General features: G+C 39.1%; 1 protein-coding gene across 6 annotated transcripts in view; it reads right to left on the bottom strand.

Annotated features, from left to right (window-relative positions):
• Nucleotides 1–24,954, bottom strand: part of LOC130915364 (growth factor receptor-bound protein 10-like) — a 138,719-nt gene that overhangs the window by 37,100 nt on the left and 76,665 nt on the right. For all 6 annotated transcript variants that reach the window (XM_057835327.1, XM_057835328.1, XM_057835323.1 and 3 more), the window contains one exon: nucleotides 17,176–17,320. In XM_057835327.1, coding sequence (XP_057691310.1) covers nucleotides 17,176–17,320 — 145 coding nt within the window. The remainder of the gene's footprint in view (nucleotides 1–17,175; nucleotides 17,321–24,954) is intronic.

Here is a 24,954-nt window from a genome sequence, read left to right as displayed (position 1 = left end):
ATTTCCCGAATATAAGGCGCACCCGTGTATAATGCGCACCCCAAATTTACTTGTAAAATCTAGGGAAAAATATTGTACCCGTTTATAACGCGCACCCTAATTTTAGCACCAATAAATAGAAGAATACAAGAAAACAGAGCTCGTGTACAGATACAGAAATGTCATTTTACTGGCTGGTGAAACACAGCACAAGCATAGCATATTGGTAGTTCAAAACATTACCATAAACTGACAATATTTACGGTAATAATACGATTTGACAACTTCTCCAGCTTACCAGAATCTAGGAGAAAACAAAACAGATGTGACTTTTTTTTTTAAAGGCTGCTGTATAACTTGCTCGTTTCATCATGATGAATAAATGTTTCTTCCATGGATTGATACGGTAAAATGAAAGTGAGAACGTAAGCCAGAAATCCGTGAGAGCTCATCACTATGACCACGACAGTAATAGGAACTATTGTTATTTGGGATTGAGTTTCCTGAGGGACAGTTATAGTTGACGGACACAGGAAGTCTGTGTGCTTACATTATGGTCAGAGTTACGGAGCTGCAATAAACGTTGACTCAAATGAGTTCAAGAAACTAAATTCCGTGCTTTATGAAGAGTAAATAAAGCAGAATTTAACACAGACGAAATCATTCGGCCGATTAGAGTGAAGTATTACCGAAACAAAATGGTGACGTCACGTACCGTAATGGTCGACAACGGGTCGCCGCATACGTTTCTTCAACACAACGTGGCCGTGTCAATAAAAAAAAAAATCGGTTTATATATATATGTAATATATATATATTTCTGTCTCCATCCATGTACCCGTTTATAATGCGCACCATGATTTTACAAGTTGATTTTTGGGAAAAAAAGTGCGCGTTATATTCGGGAAATTACGGTAATAAATGTTCAAAAACAATGATTTTCCCTAATAACTTTATGACAGCCGCTAGGAGCGAAACGAAATTCAAGACACGTCTGCCGCCCGGACACTTTAATTGGACGCACGCACGTTATGATGGATGCTGCCGGTTACTGAGTGAGAGATTTACTCATTTTTAAAACACTGGAAAATAAATTTGTGTATGAGACAGGCAGGGACCCGGTGGTTGCGCTTCTGTGTGCAAGTTATGTTTTAGAGCGAGAGGGGAAGAGAGATAGTTCGTTGCTCCTTGTCTTTCAGTTGTCCAACAGTAGGTTCAAGTCGTGTTAATTGGAAAAAGTCCGTAGTGTTTTGCTAAGTCCCATGTCCGTCTATCAAAGGTGAGAACACGAACCCTTCTGTACTGTTTAGCCTTTATTGTTGTTGTTTTTGAGATTTTACTAGTTAGCGCTGAGCGCTATGCTAATTAGCTAACATGTATTTCCATGTCAAATTGTTTGGTGGTGTACATAAGTTACTTCAGATGCATAACGTTTCAAACCAGGATTAAGTCTAGTGGTAACATTACAAACATGTGAAATACAGAAATCTGTGAAAACAAAGTATATTGGTTAGAAGAAGTCTTATTTCTAAAGACACTTTGATTCCAGAAAATGTTGAATTCATTCCACCAGTGTAAATTTTATTGTATTGTTGAGAGAAATAAGTACTGCCTTTAAAACAGTTAATGTTTTTGCACCTTCTTGTGAAAAAGAATATCTCAAGGTCAGCTTTTTGTTGTATGGGCATGTTTCCATTGTTCCTGTTGAATAATTTGGATATTTTAAATAAATAATGGACATAAATTTGTTTGTCTACTTTATTAATTAGTAATGTACGATGCATTGATAATCATGATAACCGTGATCATCGTCAATACCCGAATTGTAGCACCCTGAATCGTAATCGAATCTAATCGTGGGCTAAGATGGCACATTCCTACTGGCTGAGCAATTACATGCTTGATGGGCTATAAAAATGAACTTTTCATAAAATGTCCACTTAAAAACGTTTTAACAAGCTGCAGATCACCACCAAACCCCCAAAATGACAAAGTGATAGATAGCAAATGTTGTACAAAGGAAAAATAGCTAATGGGCCCATATGTTTGTTTTTAATTTGTTCTGTTTACATAAAAAAGTCAAATAAAAACGAAATGAGGTTTTGATAATATTCCTTTCTTTCAATGGCGACAATGTGCATTGCAACATGGTTAACAGACAAATAAAAGAGATAAGATAAAGCTATCACCTTTGATCCATTGAATCTTTGTAGTGATAAAAATAATCCTAGATCCACCGTCCAGATCTCCACAAGAATTTCATGGCTCGATAATACAGACATTCATTCTTGTTGCAAAGCTAATATTGTGCTGAACTCTGCGTATCTTTATTTTCAAGTTTTATAAGTTCACATGCACACATAGAAAGTCCAAACTCTATTCAGGTCATCAGTCTTGGCAGGAGCCCCAACACTCCCTGCCCCCAAAGTGATGCCAAAATGTAGCTATCGCTGCTCGGTCTTTGTCTTTTAGAAAACAAAAAGAGTCATAGCCTTTGATAGGCTGATTTGGCACAAGCCATCGCCGCTCCATATCCCCTTTAACAAGTGCCTTGTATACACTCGCCAACAGTAATTCTGTGTGTGGTCTGGGCTGCCCACGCAAGTCGATGTCTCGATGATGAGGTGGAGACACAAAAAGCTGAATGTGTCTTCACCAGACAATCTGCTGTCCCCATTGAGCGGCTGTGGCCCACAGGAGTGTCAGTACTCACGAAAGAAATTTTGCTTAGTTGTAATAAAGCAGAAAACGGTTCTTTATCATCAAATTATTAACTCAATGCAACATAAAGTGCAATCACTGATTTTTGGCAAAAGGTGGATTTTTCTGATGAATCTTCCATTGAATTACACCACAGTCGCCGCACATATTGGAGGCCTACTGGAGGCCGCATGGATCAGAGATTCACTCAGAAAACAATGAAGTTTGGTGGTGGCAAAACCATGGCCTGGGTGTGCGAGAGATCTGCAGGGTGGAAGGCAACATAAATAGTCTGAAATATCAACAAATCTTAGCTGCCTCTTACATTCCTAACCATAAAAAGGGACAAATTCTGCAGCAGGATGGTGGTCCATCGCATACTTCAATCTCTACCTCAAAGTTCCTCAAGGCAAAGAAGATCAAGATCCTCCAGGACTGGCCAGCCCAGTCACCTGACATGAACAGGATGAAAGAGGAAGCATGGAAGACGAAACCCAAGAATGTAGATGAACTCTGGAAGGCATGCAAGACTGCTTTCTTTGATGTTCCTAAAGACTTCAACAATAAATTGTATGAATCCTTGCCGAACCGCATGGATGCAGTCCGTCAAGCCCATGGAAGTCATACAAAATATTAAATTTGGATCTCACAGCACCACTACTTAATTCACTTATGTTATGTAACATATTTTTGTGTTTGAAGTACATGTTTTGTTCAATTTTCACACTACTTTCTGTAGGCGACAAAACTTTTGTCTTGCCATAATTTGACCTTTATGTCTTCATTAAATGATAAATCTTTTTTCAGTGAAACAAATATATTTTTGTACATTCAACATCATTTGGGAGGGTCTTAGCTTTCATATGAGCCATTTCTGAAACCAATTGAATAATTAAAAGTCAGGTTATTAGTAGGGCGGTAAAAATTATCGCATTAACGGGCGGTAATTAATTTTTTCAATTAATCACGTTAAAATATTTGACGCAATTACCGCACATGCCCCGCTCAAACAGATTAAAATGTACAGTACAGTGTAATGTCAGCTTGTTACTTGTTTTTTGGTGTTTGGCACCCTCTGCTGGTGCTTGGGTCCAACTGATTTTATGGGTTAGCACCATGAGTGAGCATGGTGTAATTATTTACATCAACAATGGCGAGCTACTAGTTTATATTTTGATTGAAAATTTTACAAATTTTAATAAGAGGTTTTAATATAAAATTTCTATAACTTGTACTAACATTTATCTTTTAAGAACTACAAGTCTTTCTATCCATGGATCGCTTTAAGAGAATGTTAATAATGTTAATGTCATCTTGTGATTTAATGTTATAATAAACAAATACAGTACTTATGTACCGTATGTTGAATGTATATATCCGTCTTGTGTCTTATCTTTTCATTCCAACAATAATTTACAGAAAAATAAGGCATATTTTATAGATGGTTTGAATTGCGATTAAAAAAAATTTAAGCTGTAATTCACTCGATTAAAATTTTTAATCATTTGACTGCCCTAGTTATTAGCAATTGTTTCTACAAAATGGATTGGCGACAATACTTTTGTCAGGGACTGTAGCGGTACCACTGTCTTTTTTATGTCACACTATTGCTGGGCTTTTTTGTAGTTGAAATACAGTATGTGCACTTAGACTGGCACTTTTTAAAATCAGTTTAGGGCAATTGTAGCCCCTTTCATAAGTAGTTAGTAGGCAGTGGAGTTTTGCTGTATTTGGCTTAGCCACTTAAGTGATGCTGACCTATTTTTTCCAAGAAGCGTGTAAAATAATTTAGCATGTAACAGGATCATTTTAAGCCAATCCTGTATTTCGTGTCAAACTATTTGCATAATTGGGATAATTCTGACAGAGTTGGCCACAAAGTTCCTTTAAGATTATCTTGATCCTTGAAGAACTTTTTTTATGAAAATGTCAAACTTAGAGTACCCGGTCTGAGCACTAAACTAATACCTATATTCATTTCCACACCAACAATAATCTTTACACTCTGACTGTCAATGTTGACATTTTACCGAGTGACTTTGTTAAGTGCCAGCGTTAAAGTCTTATTTACTCAAATGGCATCATTAGTCAGACCAATCATGACAGGCAATCTAATAAATCAACAAAAGGCTGCAGGTAAGTGTGTGCATGTAAGTTTCTGTGGCAGTGTGGCACGAACGGACCGAGCTGGCAGGTTGAGGCATGTTTCCATTTAGCAGCAGGGAATAAATACAGCCTTGACACATGAGATGTTCCAGACTCAACCGCAACCTGCCTGGCTCTCCTCCAGGTAGCATTTGTTCAACGACAGCCAAACAATTTGTTCTGAAAGCAGCAAAATCTCTCTCTCACTCAGTCACTTAATGTATGAGGGTGTGTGTGTGTGTGTGTGTATGCGTGCAATTGATTGAGTGTGTGTGTCTAAGAAAGAGTGCAAGAGTGAGAGAGAAAGAGGGAAAGAGGGCAGAGACGTATGCTGACAAAGGCTTATACTGTACTGTCTGAATGCTCTATTTACCTCTGCAACAAAGAGCATCAGATAGCATGAAAGTGTGTGAGAACAAAACTGTGTGTGTGTGGGGCTGTGTGGGTGTGCTTGTGCACTTGGACTTCGAATCGAACTGCAGTGTAAGTGAAAGACAGGCATGTACAGTGCATCAATTCCAGGCTAAAACTGGCACTATTATAATAGTTTCACTTTTAAAGTGATCCTCTAACTTAAATACATGTAGGCTCTAATAACCCACAATTGTTCTCTTGTACTAAAATATGTTGTTAGAAACACATAAAATGTTAAATCAATGGCAATATTTTATAACATTTAGTCCATATTTTGACCGTTAGTTGGCGCCATGGTTTGCGGGCTCGCAGTGATGACGTAATTGGGATCTTTCCAAATGTGTAGCGTGTTCAACAATTGCTCATTGCTCGCGAAGTAAAATGCCACGATGTGCTGGTTTTGGATGCAATTTCCAGTCAAATGGAAACAAGGGGAGTGAAGTGAGTGGTCAAGGTGGAATTATTATTTTTAGTGAATAAATGTGCATAAGTGGAAGCTTCTCCCCCTTTTTGGTCCCTGTATGCACGTACCCTACCCACCACGCGTTACAACTGGCGCCCGAACATTTTTCCTGGATCCTCAGTCAAGTAAGGGATCCGTCTATTTTCTGGATCCGATGGTCCCACCGCGTCTGCAATATTGGTTTCGGATCTGTCCATTTTTTTGATTCGTCGGTCCCACAGCGGCTTTTCGGATCAGTCTATTTTGTGGAATCGACGGCCTGATCGCAGCTGCGACATTGCCATGGGATCGGTCTAATTCCTGGTTCTTCGAGTGAGTAAAAAATGCAGATTTCTATTACTATTGTTATCTTTTATGTTGACTATTCTTTGTGGGAGTTTTCCCCAAATCATACTAAATAATTAAAGCACTATGGTACGCTACAGTGACTCTGACGTGGACCTTACAACAATGTTGTAGTTCGTCAGGGAACGCGTGTTTGCGTACTGCTGAGCTCCCGAGTGAAGAGTGGTCAAGGTGGAAATATTATTTTTTGTGAATAAATGTGCATAAGTGGAAGCTTCTCCCCTTTTTGGTACTTTTATACACGTATCCTAGCTACCACGCATTACAATGTACAAGACATGGATTAGACAAGGTGTGCTCTTTGGCCTGTACTGTATGTAAAGCACACGACATCTCTAGATGCTAACAATCTACATAATTATATTGGGATAAGTTTGAAAACGCAATATGCTTACCTTGAATATCTGCTAATAAAACCGGAGTTCCAAACAGCATACAATCTCGCTCCCAACCGTTTTGCCCAACTTTGTCTTATCAGGTATTATTGCATGCATTTTTCCCTGAAGCTCGTCTTGTGAATGACCGACAATGCTGTCCTGCTCTTCACTTTTCAGATCCGGTTCGAATAGGAAGGGTAGAACTGACGACATGTTGGGAAAGCTAACGAGTGACACGGTGGAATTTCGGCAACGAGCCTGGTGACGTCACGCCCTGCGACGTAACAAGAATGGCGACCTATCACTTAAAATAATTTTACAAACTTTATTAAAGCAAAAACATTAAGAGAGGTTTTAATATCAAATTTTTATAACTCATACTAACATTTATCTTTTAAGAATTGCTTGTCTTAAAAATAGAGGATCCCTTTAAAGCTTTTCTTTGGTTAAATTAGCTCTATATGTGGAAAAATGTTAACTTAAAGGGGAACTTCAGAATTTTTGATATTGATGTGGCTCCGGAGTGGCTAAGCTAGTGTGAGTCAATGGTACAATCTTAGCATGCCAATATGAAATTATATTAACAAATAGGAGTGGTAACCTCTTGGTACCACACGATACGATACGATTTGCAATACAAAGCTCACGATAACGATGATCTGACGATATGGCGATACAACGGTTATTGATACATTGGTCAGGAAATCATTCTAGGATATTCTACAAACAACTAATAAACAGAAAAACAAGGTTCTGCTGTTAGTTGGAATGAGTTTATCACTTGTAGACGTCCAATCCATTTGAACCGGGAGGGTGGCAGCGAATGAACGTTCATTCGCTGCCATCCTTCCCACTTCAAACGGATTGAACGTCTATGGCCGTCAGTGGCAGCCAATGCTAGGCAATGAGGTCATTTTGGGCCATTTAAGGTCATTTACTTGCTGATTTTCAGTTACTTCTTGTTGATTTTGGAGGATTTTATGGGTCTCTTCCTGTTTAGTTTGAGTTACAGAACAGGAAGCGACCTGGGAATCACCCAAATAAAGCAGTGACTCAAACTCAACAGGAAATGAACTGTAAATGCTCTAAAATGACCAGTAAGTGACCTGTAAATGCCCTGAAAATCGGACAGAATGACTGTGAATGCTCTGGTTTCGAATGAACGAACGTTCCCAGTCTAAATGGATTGGGCGTCAAACACCGTCAATGCAGCGTTCAAGTTAACTGAGACACCATTATGGTGGAAGATTTTGGTAGCAACTTCTTGGTTCATTTTTATTTATTTTTTTTAGACAGTGACATCTTTTTAAAACGATATCTCGATTCTTGGCAGGAGCATATTGATAACCTTTTGGGAAACACAGTATCACAATATATCATCATTTCGATATTTTGTCACACCCCTATTAACAAATCTAAGACACTCAAATAAATTGAAAATGCAGATCATTGTTCAAAATACCCATGCGGCCAAAACAATGTCACACCAAACCGCCGTAATTTATTTTACTCTGCAGGACTATTTTTTTAAAAATGCGTTATGCCACCACAATATAGAGGAATGCTTCGGCCACTCGTGCTCATGCTGCATTTGAGGAAGGTGGGAAGCCGGACTTATCCCACTCGGATGGTACCAGTTGCGACCTCATAGTTGTTCAAGCTAATGTAAACAGCAAAGAAGGCTGATCGCGACCAGTTGTTTTTTTATTTTGGCCATCAAAAGACATTTTGACCTCCTGCAAACTTGCCTTCATGGAAGCGACCAAATAGTGGAGGAAAAACGACGGCTGAGGTAAATAGCACACGCCGTAAAGTGCCTTCTATATTTTTACTATTGACGGTCTGCTTCCTCTGACTTGTTAAATGGTAACGATAAATGGAGTTACACTTGTATTGTGCCTTTCCACCTTTTTAAGGCCTTGAAAGTGTTTCACACTATATCCTCATCTACTTACTGGTGCAACGTGGGGTTTAGTATCTTGCTCAAGGATACTTAGACGAGGTCATCAGGGCAGAGAATCCTCTGGGTTTGGGAACGACTACACTACCACTGAACCACGCCACCCCCCCATGTGGCAGATGCATTCAATAAACATGCTTTAGGCATTTCTGCGGGGTTCAGTCTTTGCATTATTCCATTTTTATGCCATTTTTTACATTCTTACTGCAACTGAATATCGTCTCCAACAATCGATTATCTGCCCCTCTAACTACTAATAATCGGTATCGGTCGATCTCTAGTTTTCATACGTACATAAGTTGTTTTATTTTGGCATGCAAAGATTGTACCATTGACTTGCACTAGCTTAGCTACTCCAGAGCCCTGAAACTAACAAATAACTGACAAACTGCACGGAATTTGTTGAAATCAAATCCACCGATTAATTAGACCCCCGCAAACTCAAAGACTGAGCCTATTGTCAAAAATTATGAACTTATCCTACTTTATCTTAACAATATCTGGCAAACTTGAATTTGACAGAGAATGCACACTGCTACTGTAGGTTGCTTACAAAACTCATGCGAGAAGCTAATGTTAACAGTCAAGTCTAATTCCTAGCTCCTCTCTAACAACTCTGTATTAACAGTCAAGACCATAAATATCGGGATAGGCCCATTCCCATCTTTTTGTCTGGAACCATCATTTTTTGAATACTTGCTTGCAAGTCTTTGTGATCCATTACAGACTGAAGTCTAGAACACAGACATCACCAGACATTGGATTGCATCCCTGGTGATACTCTGCCAAGCCTTGAATGTAACTGTCTTCAATTACTGCTTGTTCTTGCAGCATTTTTTCTTCAATTTTGCTTTCATATACAGGTCAGGTGATTGACTTAGTCATTGCATAACATTCCACTTCCAGTATTTGCCTTAAAAAGGTCTTTGGGTGCTTTCACAGAATTCTTCTGCTCATTGTACATCTGCACGTTGAAGGGTTGTCCATTGAGTTATTGTGCATTTGGCTGGATATGAGCAGATAATGCTGACTGGAACACTTCAGTTACATTGGCAGTCATACATGTGTACCTGGCCAGTTGAGGAGCCAATTGTCCCATTAGTTTAAGAAGGGTCCAGCTGTGGCCCGCAGTACTCGCCACTGCGCCCCCTGCCCCTGCTTTCAACGAGTAATTGGATGAAGGTTCGTCATCCGCCAATCGCGCCCTCTGCTTTCAAAGACCAATCAGATCAAGTGTTCATCATCCGCACCCCCTGCTGTCAACGACCCTAACCTTTTCCTAAACCGTAACCTTGAACCCTAACCCCTTTTCTGCGTCATGTGACGCGGAAGGCACCAAAACCCCTAACCCCTTACCAATGTTGTTTTTGGCAGCCATTTCAATTTTCATCTTAATCTTATTCTTTTGGACGAAAGTACTTATTAGTCTTAGTCATATTTTAGTCATTTCAAAATGTGTTCGTCTTCATCTGGTCTTAATCAACGAAAACTCAGACAAATTCCGTGTAGTTTTAGTCAGCAATTCTAAAAATGTTTTCGTCTATAAACTTAAAATTTATAAAACCTTATAAAACTTTATTAAAAAAAGTTTTAGTCCATGAACAAATAAATAAAAGCTTTTGAATAATTTCAAATAAACATGACAGACAATCACATAACTGTAGAGTCTACAAGGACATCTCCATTTTCAAGATGATAAAACACTCCGCAGGAAAACAGCACATTATTTGCAATTAAATAAAGTCACCTGGATGCCACGAACTGTATGTAAAATGTTTTCCAAGAGTTTAAAAAGACATCGAGTTACCGCGCTAAATCCTAATGCTAACGCTATGCTAACGCTACAAGTTAGTTTAGTGTGTGATGATCACTCAGCACAGACGTTGAAAGACTAAAGCAAAATGGCATATCTAGCCAAGATAAGAAAGCAAAACTTACCAAGCAGCACCTGACACGTATGTTTCACAAAATGAGCCTGTTATGGGCACAGGCTCACCAGCCGGTAAGTAAGCGTGTGTGTGGGGCGGAGGGAAGGCACAGCATATCACATGAGTGACACGACCAAACACTTCCGAATACGTTCTAACTACATACACTATAAGAAAATATCACACATTGTAAATTTATGACGGAAACTATAACGAATCTTCATTTTGTTCTCGTGTCGTCAGACGACAACTGGCATCCATCTCTTTATGTTTTAGTCTCTCAAGACACGTTTTCAGCATGTCATTGTGACGTCATCGTCATTAAAAAAATTGTTCGTTGACTAAATATTTTCGTTATCGTCATCGTTAACTAAAACAACACTGCCAATAACCCTTGATTACTTTGGTCATACCTTTTGCCTTGAATGCAGTACATACGTAAATAAAGCACCCTTGCTTTTCCTTCAACAGAATATTCTGTCAAAAGTGCCAACCACAACACCACTGCCTCTCAGCTGTGATTTCTGTAAGACTGCAAGAGAAGCTTAGCTTCCCCGAAAATTTTAAAAAATAAGTGATCAAATGTATACTGTTGTGTGTATACAGTATGTCATATGAGCTACAACGCGCTCAGAATCAGCTTCTTATCAATGGCTACGATGTGGCTTTCTTTTGATGTATTGGCACAGCTTCACAGTGCTTCAGACAGTGTAGACGCAGGGCGTCTACAGAGTTGAGAGTGCGTTGTGTTCCACTGCCTCGAAACGAGACAAGTCATTGAATAAATGCCGGGCTTGTGCCGCCCATTGGACGCCCAACGTCTCTGCGAGTCTATGGACAGTGGGCGGGGCTCGGCTGGCCTGGACGCTCAGCTTTTCTGAATGATGATTGGATGATCTGACTGAGGCTGAATCCCTTTTTGATTGACAGCAAAATGAGGGAATCAGATATCTTGTGGTGGAAATATCCGCGGAAGCATTTTTCAGTTTTCATTCCTTGTTCTGAATTGAAACACTTTCCTAAACATCCTTGTGACACGTTCTTTGTTAAAAATGACTGGAGAAAAATCGAGCTTCCATTTCTGGTGTTTTTTTTTTTTTCTTTTGTAGCTTCTTGTGTTTGGAGACTGACTTCTGTCATTCTACAGTTTTTGTCCCTATCATGCAGTAGGTTGCTGCTGAGCTGCTGAACGACTAGTCGTTTAATCGTTTAACCGCCTACTCATAATTAAACATTTCGTATTTTACTACTCGGTTAAACAGCAACATGCATTTTGAGCCCATTTCAGATATATGCTGAACTTCGGTTAAGTCCCGGGATTTAAACGGGTAGCCCTTATGTCTGAAAGCAATTTCCTAGGCCGACTGACACGGAGATGACATGGACATTAACCGGGTCATGTCCTCATTTAATGTCCGTGACTTTACCGGGACGCGGCATGCATGAGAGCAGCCTGTTGATTCCCCGGTCACAACGCGAAGGCTGATGATGTAAATATCATGGCAGGCCGATTGTCAAGAGGAAAACAAACATCGCAATTATCAACATGGCAAACTGAAAAGATAGCAAAATTAAATCTCAAGAGCTGTCCATCCAGCCCACTGTCCATTTTTGGGAATGTGTGGTTTAAGATGTTTCTGATGCCAACATGTGTATTAAATTGCGAGTTTTCTTGCTTATAGACCAGTCACAACTCTGAGACTAGTCGGCAGGGAAGTTAGTCAAATTTACCATTCCTACCCTCCTCCATCAGAAAGAATGGAGTGTAGAATTTACAAATAGATAAAGGGACAACGTTTATATTATAGGCACAAATTGAGCTTCCCCTCCTTGAAAGATCACCATCTGCCACTGCTGCCTATATAGCTCAATGGGCTAATTTAGGCCTTGCATTTCATCATGAGTAAATAAGCATTTTTAAAACTTGACTGGACACAGCATTTAATAGCACAAGCCCAAACACTCAGACAAATTTTATAACTGTGATGAAGAGATTGAAGGGAGCAAGGGTCACTAAAAAATGGCTTCTTCCGTATGAAGAGAAACCCTAATCTACATATACTCAAAGATAGGCAAAGACAATAAGGCACAGACGAGGGGATTGTGCAATACCAAAGAGCAGTGATCTAGAGGAAATGCAGTCCAAGTACAGTAAATCCAGCAATGTCTGAAAATACTGTGATCTAATAAATATGTCCAATTCCCCACACTGGAAGGTCTTGGCAGATTTAACAGCACGGTGTCCAGTAAATGAAACAGTGGTCTCTCTCGCAATGCCTAGCACCGATATTGTATGGGTGTGAACATTTACACATTAAAAGCAGTGGTTATCCACCCTTGTGGAAATTTGATTTTTAAAAAAAAATAGGACAGAGAGCATATTTTGCATTGAGGTTAAAGTGCCTAGACAGCAAAAGCATGTTTATTTCATATTTCACGCGGTATTTTATGCTCCTGAATGAAATGGACCGCCTAGATGTGTGTGGAAGCGATCGATTTATATATTCATGAAAATGAGTGACTTCCTCGATTGAGGACAAATGCGAATGTGACGTCACCCGGGTCAGCATCTCACAATACAGCATTGCTTTATAGCAGGGGTCCCCAAACTTTTTCCTGTGAGGGCCACATAACTTTTCCCTTCTCTGATGAGCGGCCGGGGTCAGTTTTGGACAGAAAAAGTGTGTCGATTGCAGGAGTGCCTAAATGTGAAAATGATCGTTTTTCAGAAAGCCACAATCAAAAAACCCTTTCTGGATTCTTCACGGAACAAAAGTAAATAAAATAAAAATAATAATATAATATAATAATAATAACACTATTAATTAAATAGATAATAACCAAATAACCCTCTCTGAGTTCTTCACAGAAAAAGGCCAGGAAATAAATAACACTATTGACATTAAAAAATTTAAAATGCCCTCTGGTATTGTTCAGGGGGCCGGACCAAATGTGGAGGCGGGCCGTATCCAGCCCACGGGCTGTAGTTTGGGGACCCCTGCTTTATAGCACGCAGATGGATTCAGCTGATTTTGCTGATGAATTCGTTTATTTTTCACATCACGCCAGCCAAATGTGCTGCAGGTTTTTGTTGCTGCACTAGGGAGAGGCGTGTGAGCCTTATTGGGTTTCAAAAAGTTCCTGTTCACCGCGAACATTGTCCGAAACAAGTCAGACAACTGTGGGACCATTGGACTTACGAGGAAGTTAGTAAACTATGTGTTTTGTATTATGTCAAATACAGGGATCACGGCACACGTTTTAATAAGAAGGTGGCTTGCAATTGCATTTTGTGGCTGACAATGCTCCTTGTCCACTGAGAAGGCCCCTCGGCCGACAACCGGCGGCTTGTCGCGCACACCCCTCGGTCCTCATCGCGTACTCTGCTTATGCTCGTGCAGCCCCCCCGCTCTCGTCCGCGGTTCTTCATATCGTCCAGCCCCCTCTGCCCTCTTCGTGTGCCCGGCAATAGACCCATATCCTCGGGTTGGGCTCGGGCAGCCACACGCTCCTCCGACGTCAGCTGGTTTGTCGGGCGGTCATTCTTGTGCCCGGCAATAGACCACTATCCTCGGGTTGGGCTCGGGCAGCCACACGCTCCTCCGACGGCAGCTGGTTTGTCGGGCAGTCATTCTACAGGTTCTTCCCCGGCAACGAGAACTGCCCGCAGCGACGAGCCGAAATTTGGTCGCTGCCATAGGCTGGACAATCTGTGAAGGCTGTCAGCCTCGCCGCCGTGTGTGACATGAGTTGGGGTAGTTTTGTGCTATTTTTTGTTTTCGAAAGGCGAAAAAGATTGGAACAGCCACTCGGCGGTCATTCTCCAGCTGCTTCCCCGGCAAGAAGTACTCCTGCCCGCAGCAGGGGAACGATGAGTTGTAACTTGCTTGCCGACGAGGTGTTGGCCGATCGGTGAAGACAATCAATCCTGCCGCCGTGTGACATAATCCGGGGTAGTTTTATGTGATTTTTCGTTTTCGAAAGGCGAGAATAAGACTTTGAAACAGCGCTCAGTTTGGGGTAGCATTTCCGCCAGCTGCCACGCCACCTGTTTTGTTTACTCTCTTTCCTCGGTCTCCGAAGCCGGGGCAGGGAAATGACAAAAGCCGGACTAACTCCAGTGGCATAAAATACCGTTCGAGAGGTGCAAGAAGTTGACAGTTTTGACCATTATGCAGTAATTTTCACCTGTCGTAATGAATACATGTATTTTTAATATTTCTTATTCCATTTAGCACAAGACTGTTATTTGTCATGACCAAACCATTTACATAGCAATTGGGGAAAAACAAATACCCTGTAAAAATATTGGACATATATGACATTTTGCTGCTCTCTTAGTCGCATTTTCCTCGTTTTGAATGTTCCTTCTCAATGGGCTGAATTTTAAATCAGATGAAATCGTGCCCTGCCGACGTCATCCTCCAGCTGGGGACACTAGAGCGCTATAATGACACGTAGGGCTAAAAGGCAGATCAAAAGACTAATTTCTCGTCATCTGCCTTTGCCAAATTGTTGTATATAGTTGAATCGTCTCAAAATATGATTCTAATTCACATAATAATGTTATTTTTATGCTGTCACAGGCACTTAAAGCATTGGGGTGTTATGCTTCTGTCAAGAGCGTGTGGAGGAATTCACTAAAACAAATAGAATCAGCGCTCCAGGTGACTGCACAACATGTATGTGAAGAGGTGTGGAAAGACTCTTAACAGTGAACAGACAGATAGAAATCAAGGCAAATGCTAAGAAAATTATACCTGTGTTTAAAACAAAATGTCAGGGGTTGTGAAGTGTGGCAATGACCATTGATAAGTTACCGTAATGATCATTCTCAATAATCCTCATATCATTTTTATCTTTAAATCACTCAAGAGCCAGCAAGGAACTGGTGTTACTGGGTTTGTACACATTCAGTTGCAAATGTCTGGTGAGCCACATTTTCGGGAAGTTTTTTCAGAGTAGAAAGGTGCTGAATTGGATTTCCACTAAAGAACAACCACAATGAGACATAGTTTCCATTGCCATCAACAATGGACAGACCATGCCAAATCTGTAAATAGTTTACAGAAGTCAGAGGCAAACTACCAGGCAAAGTTGCAAACACACAACCTGAAAACACATGCAGGAGCTCACTCACACCAGTTTACATGAGCGTTTGCAGTGTGTACACTGTAAACACTAGGACATGAGTTTTCCACAGCTCCTACCTAACGCATGGCAAAAATTAGGGAAAAAAATTATTCCTCCTCAGAACATTTTAATATACAGAACATTTTAAAGGCAGCAGACGTGCACTACTAATTCTTGCAAACACCTTCTAGTTGCTCTAAAAAAGAATTGAGTGGAAAAAAATAAAAAGTTCTCTGGATCAGTTGGATCACGGGATATTTAAATGTCAGCTTAGTTTACAGAAAAAGTCACAGAGCTTTACCTCAGTTCATCATTTACAGCTCCCCTGCACCTCTTCAAGTCCCCCACTCATTTCCTGGTCCACATGGCACTCTTAATGGGCCATCTGGGAATTAAAACGTCAACAAAATTCCCGTCTTGCCTGGCCTAGTTATTTTGAGCCATACTTATGTCACTTTGAAAGACATTCATTTTGGACTTTTTGACCTTTACAACTAAAATTTACAGTGCAGAACTGAATCTATGTCACTGCTAGCAATTTAAGCTGACAAGCTTTCCACATGGAAATAAACAACTTCCCTCCTCATAATGAACTTGAGTGAAACTTAAGGTTTGGAAGCTGTGTTTAACATTAAGCATGTGTATTAATTTCTCAAATTGTAATCTTAACTAGGGCTACATCTATCGATTATTCTAGTAGTCGATTAATCTATCATCTAGTCAGTTCGAATAATTGAGTAATCGTATTAGGAACATTTCATGCGTTGCAGAATACATTTTAGGAGCTTTGGACTTAATAAGATTGCACTTTCAAAAGAGCATTAAAAGCGAGAACAAAATAAAAGTGTGTGTGAGTTTTTCTTCAGTCATTTAAAAATGAAATACCTGAGCTGAGCCTCAAATGGTACATAAATAAATAAATGATGATCTAAGTACAACAATAGAACAATTTGCTAACTTGCATAGCAAAAGTCCTCTAGCTTAAATGCTATAAAATACTATTTACCCACAAAACTCATTGTCAGCTAGTAATATTAAACTTAGACGTGCAAAATGCCTTTACTGGGAGTGCAAAAGGAATCAGTGTCAAGTGCAGGCTCTGGATCACAGGCAAGACACATCTGATAGTTTGGTCACACATTACGGTAAACTAGTACAGTACATTACTGGAAGCAGCACTGGATGGCCCCATATGCAGATCATTAACAACTATAATATTGATGACAACGACTATTCAATCTCCAGAAACAGACAGGTCAGTGTCCTAATCTTAGACACAGAAGTTAATCTGGCACAGTCATATACAATCCTGTCATGGACACATTTACACACAACACACATATACTGAAGAAGTCATGTGCTAGCAATCACAATGTCTGAAATGAGCAAAATATGGGGCAGCTGTTGGCCAGGGAAATTCCTAAATGTCCATGTGCAACACACACCAGACCGCTCAGTTCAACTGATTTATGATATTCCAAATCTGCAAAACAATAAACACAATTCCTCTGTGGCCTGCTTCACAAGCTATCAAGTCAATCAAAATGCCCTCATTTATTACAGATGTCCCTTTCACCAAGGGATGAGGCATCTGGCTTACTGTATGTGGACAGTATTTTAACATTTTGCAAAACCACATACCGTTTTACTGACATTTCAAAAGGGCAAAACCACATAAAAGCCCGAACAGAGTGGAATGTATGTTCTTGATTTGGTGAGAGTTGCACTTACATATATGCCTGTGGAGGGTTCTCTTGGAGGTAGTGACCCAGGACCGAGTACAGGCGAGCTGGCTGGACTGCAGAGCTCAGGAAAGGGGTTGGGGATGGCAGGGAGTGAGGATGTCCTGAGTTGTTGCTGCTCCTCTCGCAACCTCCTGAATAAGGGGTACGAGGAGACAAAAACAATCAGCATGTTTTAATCCAAAAACATCTAGTTACTTCCCCAGTTCGACTTCTCCATTTTATTGGACTACTATCATTGTCTTAGTATATACCGTAATTTTCGGACTATAAGCCGCTACTTTTCCCCCTCATATTGCATCCTGCGGCTTTTCGGCCAGTGTGGCTTATTTCTTGATTTATTTGGGTTAACAGGTAACACTTTATTTGACAGCGGAGTCATAAGACTGTCATAAGACCGTCATAAGAACGTCATAATTATGACATGACACTATCATGGGTAGGCATGAAAATGGGTCAGGGGTTAAAAAGGTGAGAAGGGTGTGGAGGAAATATGTTCCGGTAGGGCTGTCCCAAACGACTAATTTTCTCCCGATTAGTCAGCCAACTATTTTTACAATTAGTCGACTAATTTTTTTTTAGTAATTTAGCAATTAAACTTTTGTTGACATTTATTAATTCACAAAAACATTTTGGAACACTTAAATTCTTTCTTAAAGTACAAATAAACATGTAAATTACAATAATTACCATAATTTCCCGAATATAAGGCGCACCCGTGTATAATGCGCACCCCAAATTTACTTGCAAAATCTAGGCAAAATTATTTTACGCGTTATTGTACCTGTTTATAACGCGCACTCTAATTTTAGCACCAATAAATAGAAGAATACAAGAAAATAGAGCTCGTGTACAGATACAGAAATGTCATTTTACTGACTGGTGAAACACAGCACAAGCATAGCACATTGGTAGTTCAAAACATTACCATAAACTGACAATATGTACGGTAATAATATGATTTGATAACTTCTCCAACTTACCAGAATCTAGGAGAAAACAAAACAGATGTGACTTTTCTTTTAAAGGCTGCTGTATAACTTGCTCATTTCATCATGATGAATAAATGTTTCTTCCATGGATTGATACGGTAAAATGAAAGTGAGAACGTAAGTCGGAAATCCGTGAGAGCTCATCGCTGTCAACACGACAGTAACAATAGGAACTATTGTTATCTGGGTTTGAGTTTCCTGAGGGACAGATATACTTGACGGACACAGGAAGTGTGTGCTTACGTTTGTGATGGTCAGAGTTGCGGAGCTGCAATAAATGTTGACTCAAATGAGTTCAAGAAGCTAAATTCTGTGCTTTATGAAGAGTGAAAAAAACAGACGAAATCATTCGGCCGATTAAAGTGAAGTATTAACGAAAAAAAATGGTGACGTCACGTATCGTAATGGTCGGCAACGGGTCGCCGCATATGTTTCTTCAACACAACGTGGCCGTGTCAATAAAAAAAAAATCGGTTTATATATACATGTAATATATATACGTATATTTCTGTCTCCATCCATGTACCCGTTGATAATGCGCATCATGGTTTTACAAGTTGATTTTGGGGAAAAAAAGTGCGCGTTATATTCGGGAAATTACGGTAATCACACATGAACATTGAGGTCAAATGCTGATAATAGGTCTGAACGATATTGGAAAAAACGATCATTGCGATTTTTGGGGAGTTTGCGATATTATATAGCGATATTAATACGAGAAATTTTTCTGCAAATAACTTGAATAGCTCCGTTCGGGATAGCTGCACTGTTGACGAAGAAAAACAGTTTGGTCGCGCTGCCTAGCAGGAGGGAGAGTGAGACACTATGGTGCTGTAAGAGCATGAAGCAGAAAAACATGAATGTAGGTTGTTTTTAAATTCCAATGCTCTGAAAAATGGTGCCATTATAACTCAGTTTAATCCAGGATCGCACACTTACTGTGTTCATAAAGTAAAACAAAAGTTTAAATGTTGAAAAAAAAAAAAAGAAAAAAAATTGCACGTCCTGCGATGTGATAATTGCGCATGCGCACAGTGCGAAGACGATGTTTAAACGATATATTGTGCAGGCTTAGCTGATAGCATTTACTAGTGCAAAAGAATGGAATGTAAACAGATTCAGAACATTGACTTCGCCTTTCCAACATGATTCAAAACAATTCTTATCAAAAAAAAAAAAAAAAAATGTCTAGCATTATTATTATAGTATACTACTATATACAGTTGTGGTCAAAAGTTTACATACACTTGTGAAGAACATAATGTCATGGCTCTCTTGAGTTTCCAGTTATTTCTACAACTCTGATTTTTCTCCGATAGAGTGATTGGAACAGATACTTCTTTGTCACAAAAAACATTCATGAAGTTTGGTTCTTTTACGACTTTATTATGGGTTAACAGAAAAAGTGATCAAATCTGCTGGGTCAAAAATATACATACAGCAACACAAATTAGCGAGTGATTATTGACTTGAACAATCATTGACTTGAACAAGTCAGGAAAGTCACTTGGAGCCATTTCAAAGCAGCTGCAGGTCCCAAGAGCAACAGTGCAAACAATTGTTTGTAAGTATAAAGTGCATGGCACTTTTTTGTCACTGCCACGATCAGGAAGAAATCGCAAGCTATCACCTGCTGCTGAGAGAAAATTGGTCAGGAGGGTGAAGAATCAGATTCAACCGAGAATCACCAAAAAGCAGTTCTGCCAAGAATTAGAAGCTGCTGGAACACAGGTGTCAGTGTCCACAGTCAAGCATGTTTTGCATCTCCATGGACTGAGAGGCTGCCGTGCAAGAAGGAAGCCCTTGCTCCAAAAGCGGCACCTTAAGGCTCGACTGAAGTTTGCTGCTGATCACATAGACAAAGATCAGACCTTCTGGAGGAAAGTTCTGTGGTCAGACGAAACAAAAATCGAGCTGTTTGGCCACAATGCCCAGCAATATGTTTGGAGGAGAAAAGGTGAGGCCTTTAACCCCAAGTACACCATGCCTACCGTCAAGCACGGTGGTGGTAGTATTATGCTGTGGGGCTGTTTTGCTACCAATGGAACTGGTGCTTTACAGAGAGTAAATGGGATAATGAAGAAGGAGGATTACCTTCAAATTCTTCAAGATAACCTAACGTCAACAGCCCGAAGATTGGGTCTTGGGCGCAGTTGGGTGTTCCAACAGGACAATGACCCCAAACACACATCAAAAGTGGTAATGGAATGGCTCGAATGGCCTTCCCAAAGTCCTGACTTAAACCCCATTGAGAACTTGTGGACAATGCTGAAGAAACAAGTCCATGTTAGAAAGCCATCAAATTTAACTGAACTGCACCAATTCTGGTCAAAGATTCAACCAGAAGCTTGCCAGAAGCTTGTGGATGGCTACCAAAAGCGCCTAATTGACGTGAAAATGGCCAAGGGACATGTTACCAAATATTAGCGCTGCTGTATGTATATTTTCGACCCAGCAGATTTGATCACTTTTTTCTGTTCACCCATAATAAAGTCATAAAAGAACCAAACTTTATGAATGTTTTTTGTGACAAAGAAGTATCTGTTCCAATCACCCTATCAGAGAAAAATCCGAGTTGTAGAAATAACTGGAAACTCAAGAGAGCCATGACATTATGTTCTTCACAAGTGTATGTAAACTTTTGACCACAACTGTATAATAGTATTATAATAATTATAATATTAATTGCCAGTCATATTTTTTTAAAAAGGGTGTCATTTTAAAGTTATTCTTAGTGTAAAATCTGAATTCTGTAGTATTACAGTATTTGCATATTATATATTAATTCTGAAGTATGTGGGATTAACTTCAGAAATCGTTATTTATGACAAACGTGACGCGCTTTTATTTTGAAATGTTCACCGGAAGTACGTTTGCTAAACCGCTAACAACGTTACACTCCGCAAAAAGCACTTTTCATTTTTTTTTTCTTCATTTTTTTGCTTGCAAATGCTGTTAACCAGCGATTTTTCATGTTTTAAGTGTCACCTTTGAACCGCAAGTTTGCGTTTTGGAAAAGACTGCCAATGTTTTATATAGCAGGCTAAAGTAAGTTGTCTTTTTCCCCATTGTCTCAGTGTAGCAATGCTAACGTTTACAGTGTTTAATATAGATGTGTTTCCTTATGTGTGAACTGTAATTCTGCGGCGTGTTGTTGACCAATAAACATCTGGACACAACAACTGGAGTCTCATATTTCATCGACACGCACGCACAAATGTATATACGCACGCGGTGATAAAACGCAGCCGTGAAAAGTACCGCTTTCATTTTTCTTTACCTTGCGATAAATGGACTCATTGCATATCGCGACAGGCTTAGCAACTTCAATAAAACTTGTCGTTAGTTACTTAGATGGACTTACGACCCCCCCCTCCCCCTCTAAAAATGTTCTCCTCGGATCTACACAATTCACGTAGGTCACCCTTTTTGACTTCAAAACGGCGAATTTCGCCGAAAGGTGAGTGGTTTTCATGCCTGGCCCGGCATTACTGAATGCTTATGACAGATGCCATTCAGTGTTATCCGACAAATTATGTCACTAACTCCATTTATGTCCAGCTGGGATCTTTTACATCTATTCAAAAGTGAGATAATTTGCCGGATGAGACTAGATGACATCTGTTATAAGCAGTCATTAATGCTCATGACAGTGTTATTTCATAATTACGATTGTCTTATGGCGCCACTATCAAATAAAGTGTTACCAAATACAATAACTACAAATTAATGAAACAACTGGAACAGCAACTGATGAAATAGTTCGCACAGAATTTGAGTGTTATTTACATCTGTTGCGCTGCAATGCATGCTAGGAGGCATGTTGGATGACAACAGCGTTGACAGCAGGAGGTTGACTGTCTCCCCCATGGGAGCAGTGATGGCCAAATGAAGCTTCTTGAAGCAATGAAGCTTTGCAGTCATTTCAAAGCTTCATGGTGGTTCATTTGGTCTGATGACAGTCTTAAGATGCCGCTGTCAATTAAAGTGTTACCGGTTAATATATTTTGGTGTAAATATCCCATAACACAGTGAGGACTGCTACGCTTTATAGTCCAGTGGAGCTTATTCTGAACAAATGCCGTTTTCCTGTCAAATTTGGTGTGTGGCGGCTTATAGTCAAGTGCGCCCTATTGTTCGAAAATTAGGGTATATGCACCGTAGAATCTGTTAGAAGAAATTTTTAGGGGGTTTCCAATCATGTTTTTTTTTTCTCCCGATCCATTCCCGATCGTTTTAGTTTGAGTATCTGCCGATCCCGATATTTCCCGATCCGATTGCTTTTTTTTTTTTTTTGCTCCCGATTCAATTCCAATCATTCCCGATAATTTTTCCCGATCATATACATTTTGGCAATGCATTAAGAAAAAAATGAATAAAACTCGGACGAATATATACATTCAAAATACAGTACATAAGTACTGTATTTGTTTATTATGGCAATAAATCCTTAAGATGGCATTTACATTATTAACATTCTTTCTATGAGAGGGATCCACGGATAGAAAGACTTGTAATTCTTAAAGGATAAATGTGACTTTGTATATTGTGACTAAATATTACCATCTAGTGTATTTGTTGAGCTTTCAGTAAATGATACTGTAGCCATTTAACTGTTCTGACCAAATGCTTGATGGGAAGTGCAACCATGACTGTGCGTAGTGGCACCAATTGATATATCTTCTCTGCGTTGGGAAATAACATACGGTGTTAAGAAAAAGATCAACCACTACCTCTCTTCCCCACATTGCTTCTCACGATATTTCTAATTGTTGAGAGAGGGATTTTAAGGCTTTAGCCAATTAAAAAAGTATACAAAGACTGCCGAAACTCACTCTACTCATTTTACGCTGCCTTTTACCTCTATATATAGATAAAACGGCACCATTATAAATTGAACGCGACAATGCGTGAGTGGATCGTGCAGCGCATGCGGTAATTGCGTTAAATATTTTAACGTGATTAATTTTTTAAAAATTAATTACCGCCGTTAACGCGATAAATTTGATAGCCCTATTTTAAGCCAAAACTAAAGTCTCTGGATGAGTGTAAGACATTTTGTAATGTTAAATACAATTAGAAAACGATTCAATTTAAAAAAAATATATATATATATATATTTTTTAAAAAAGGCATGCCCGATATTTTTTTGCCGATTTCGATACTTTGAAAATGACGTGATCGGACCCATCTTTAGAAATTTAATAATTAACTAAGTCACTTTGGTGATATACAGGATAATAATGGAAACTGTAGAAATCCTTCCCATTTGTTTTGATGGGGGTTTTATTTATTTGGTTACCTGGGTGGTATGAAAAAAAGATATAAAGCATAATCGAAACAGAATTTACCTGAGTCTTAATCTAGATCAAAATTAGTGCTGAATTGATTAATCGATTAACTCGATTAGAAAAAGTTTCGAATCCAATTTTGCTGCTTTGAGTATTATTATTATTATAGTAATGTTGTACTGGTTTGTTATGAAGGTGTTTGCATTCAATTTTTTTGATTTGGGTGGATATACTGCCCTCTAGTAGCAACAGTGAAGTGAATATGACATAACTCATTTAACATGGCTGAATCCAGCTGCCCCCTGTTTAGACCAACCAGAGGTAGTTTTTTTTTTTATTTGAGCTAATATGTTTTTTAATGTATTCATAATTTAGTTAATAAGTGTATAGAGCCGTTTTATGAGGGAATATGTGTTTTCATGATTTGTTAGGAGCATTGTAAATAAAATTTTGCTATGAAAGTTAACCAAGTGCTAATTCTAATTTATTGATTTTTTTTATTTATTCCATTTTAGGCTAAGCTTAGTTATTGTAAATATATGTTTAAATGAAAGTGCAATTCTGCATAGTTTGAACTAACACTGGGGAATTTTATTTTGTATTCGCATTTAATGCTCTTTTGAAACTGCAATCTTAATTTCCTAAAATTTATTCTGCAACACATTAAATGTTCCTAATCCGATTGCTCGATTATTCGAACTAACTAGTTGATAGATTAATCGATAACTAAAATAATCGATAGCTGCAGCCCGAATCAAAATGATAAATTAAAATTTTTTTACATTTTTAAAAAGACACTTTGTGGGAACCCCTTTTTTCAGTTTTTCTTTCTGGTGTTATGTCTACTTCCACCTAACACACATTCGATCAATTTTCCTTTTGAATTGTGCAGTTTTTTTGATGAGTGACCACAAATTTATCAAGCCATAATTTTGATCTTTGGTCCCATCATTGTACATGAAAATTCACACTTTGTTCAAATCCAACAACATATTGTCCATTTCCATATATTTGAAGAAAAAAAAAAGATGACTCCGATAACATCCCTGTTTTGTTTCCTTTGCTATTGCTGTCATAATGGTGTTATTCTGGTCTGCCTTCCGGAGTGAATGTTGAAAGACGTGGAGAAAGTGTAGTCTGACCTGACTATGAAATATGAATTCAATTTCCATTCATGGGTGTTCAATTCAATGTAAAAATAATTCAGTCGGACTAAGGAGCTAATGTTTTTAAATCCAATTTCGTTGAAACTAAACATGTTTTTGTGTGTGTAAAACTACTGACTGGTGTGGATGACTAACTTAAAAATGTTATGTTGGTATTAAATTAAAATATGAACTGACATTTATGCTAATGACATGATACAGCTTTCTGAATAGTGCAAAATGGGTATAACTTTGGGATAACAAGACCCGCTGACATGTGAAATATGTGCAGGAGGGGGGATTTGAAGATCATTTCTGTATAGCGCCCAAGCTCATGTCT

The sequence above is a fragment of the Corythoichthys intestinalis genome, chromosome 4 (assembly GCF_030265065.1).
Source record: "Corythoichthys intestinalis isolate RoL2023-P3 chromosome 4, ASM3026506v1, whole genome shotgun sequence".
Classification (NCBI taxonomy): domain Eukaryota; kingdom Metazoa; phylum Chordata; class Actinopteri; order Syngnathiformes; family Syngnathidae; genus Corythoichthys; species Corythoichthys intestinalis.
The sequence above is the reverse complement of the archived record's forward strand: the minus strand, read 5'-3'. Positions and strand labels throughout refer to the sequence as shown.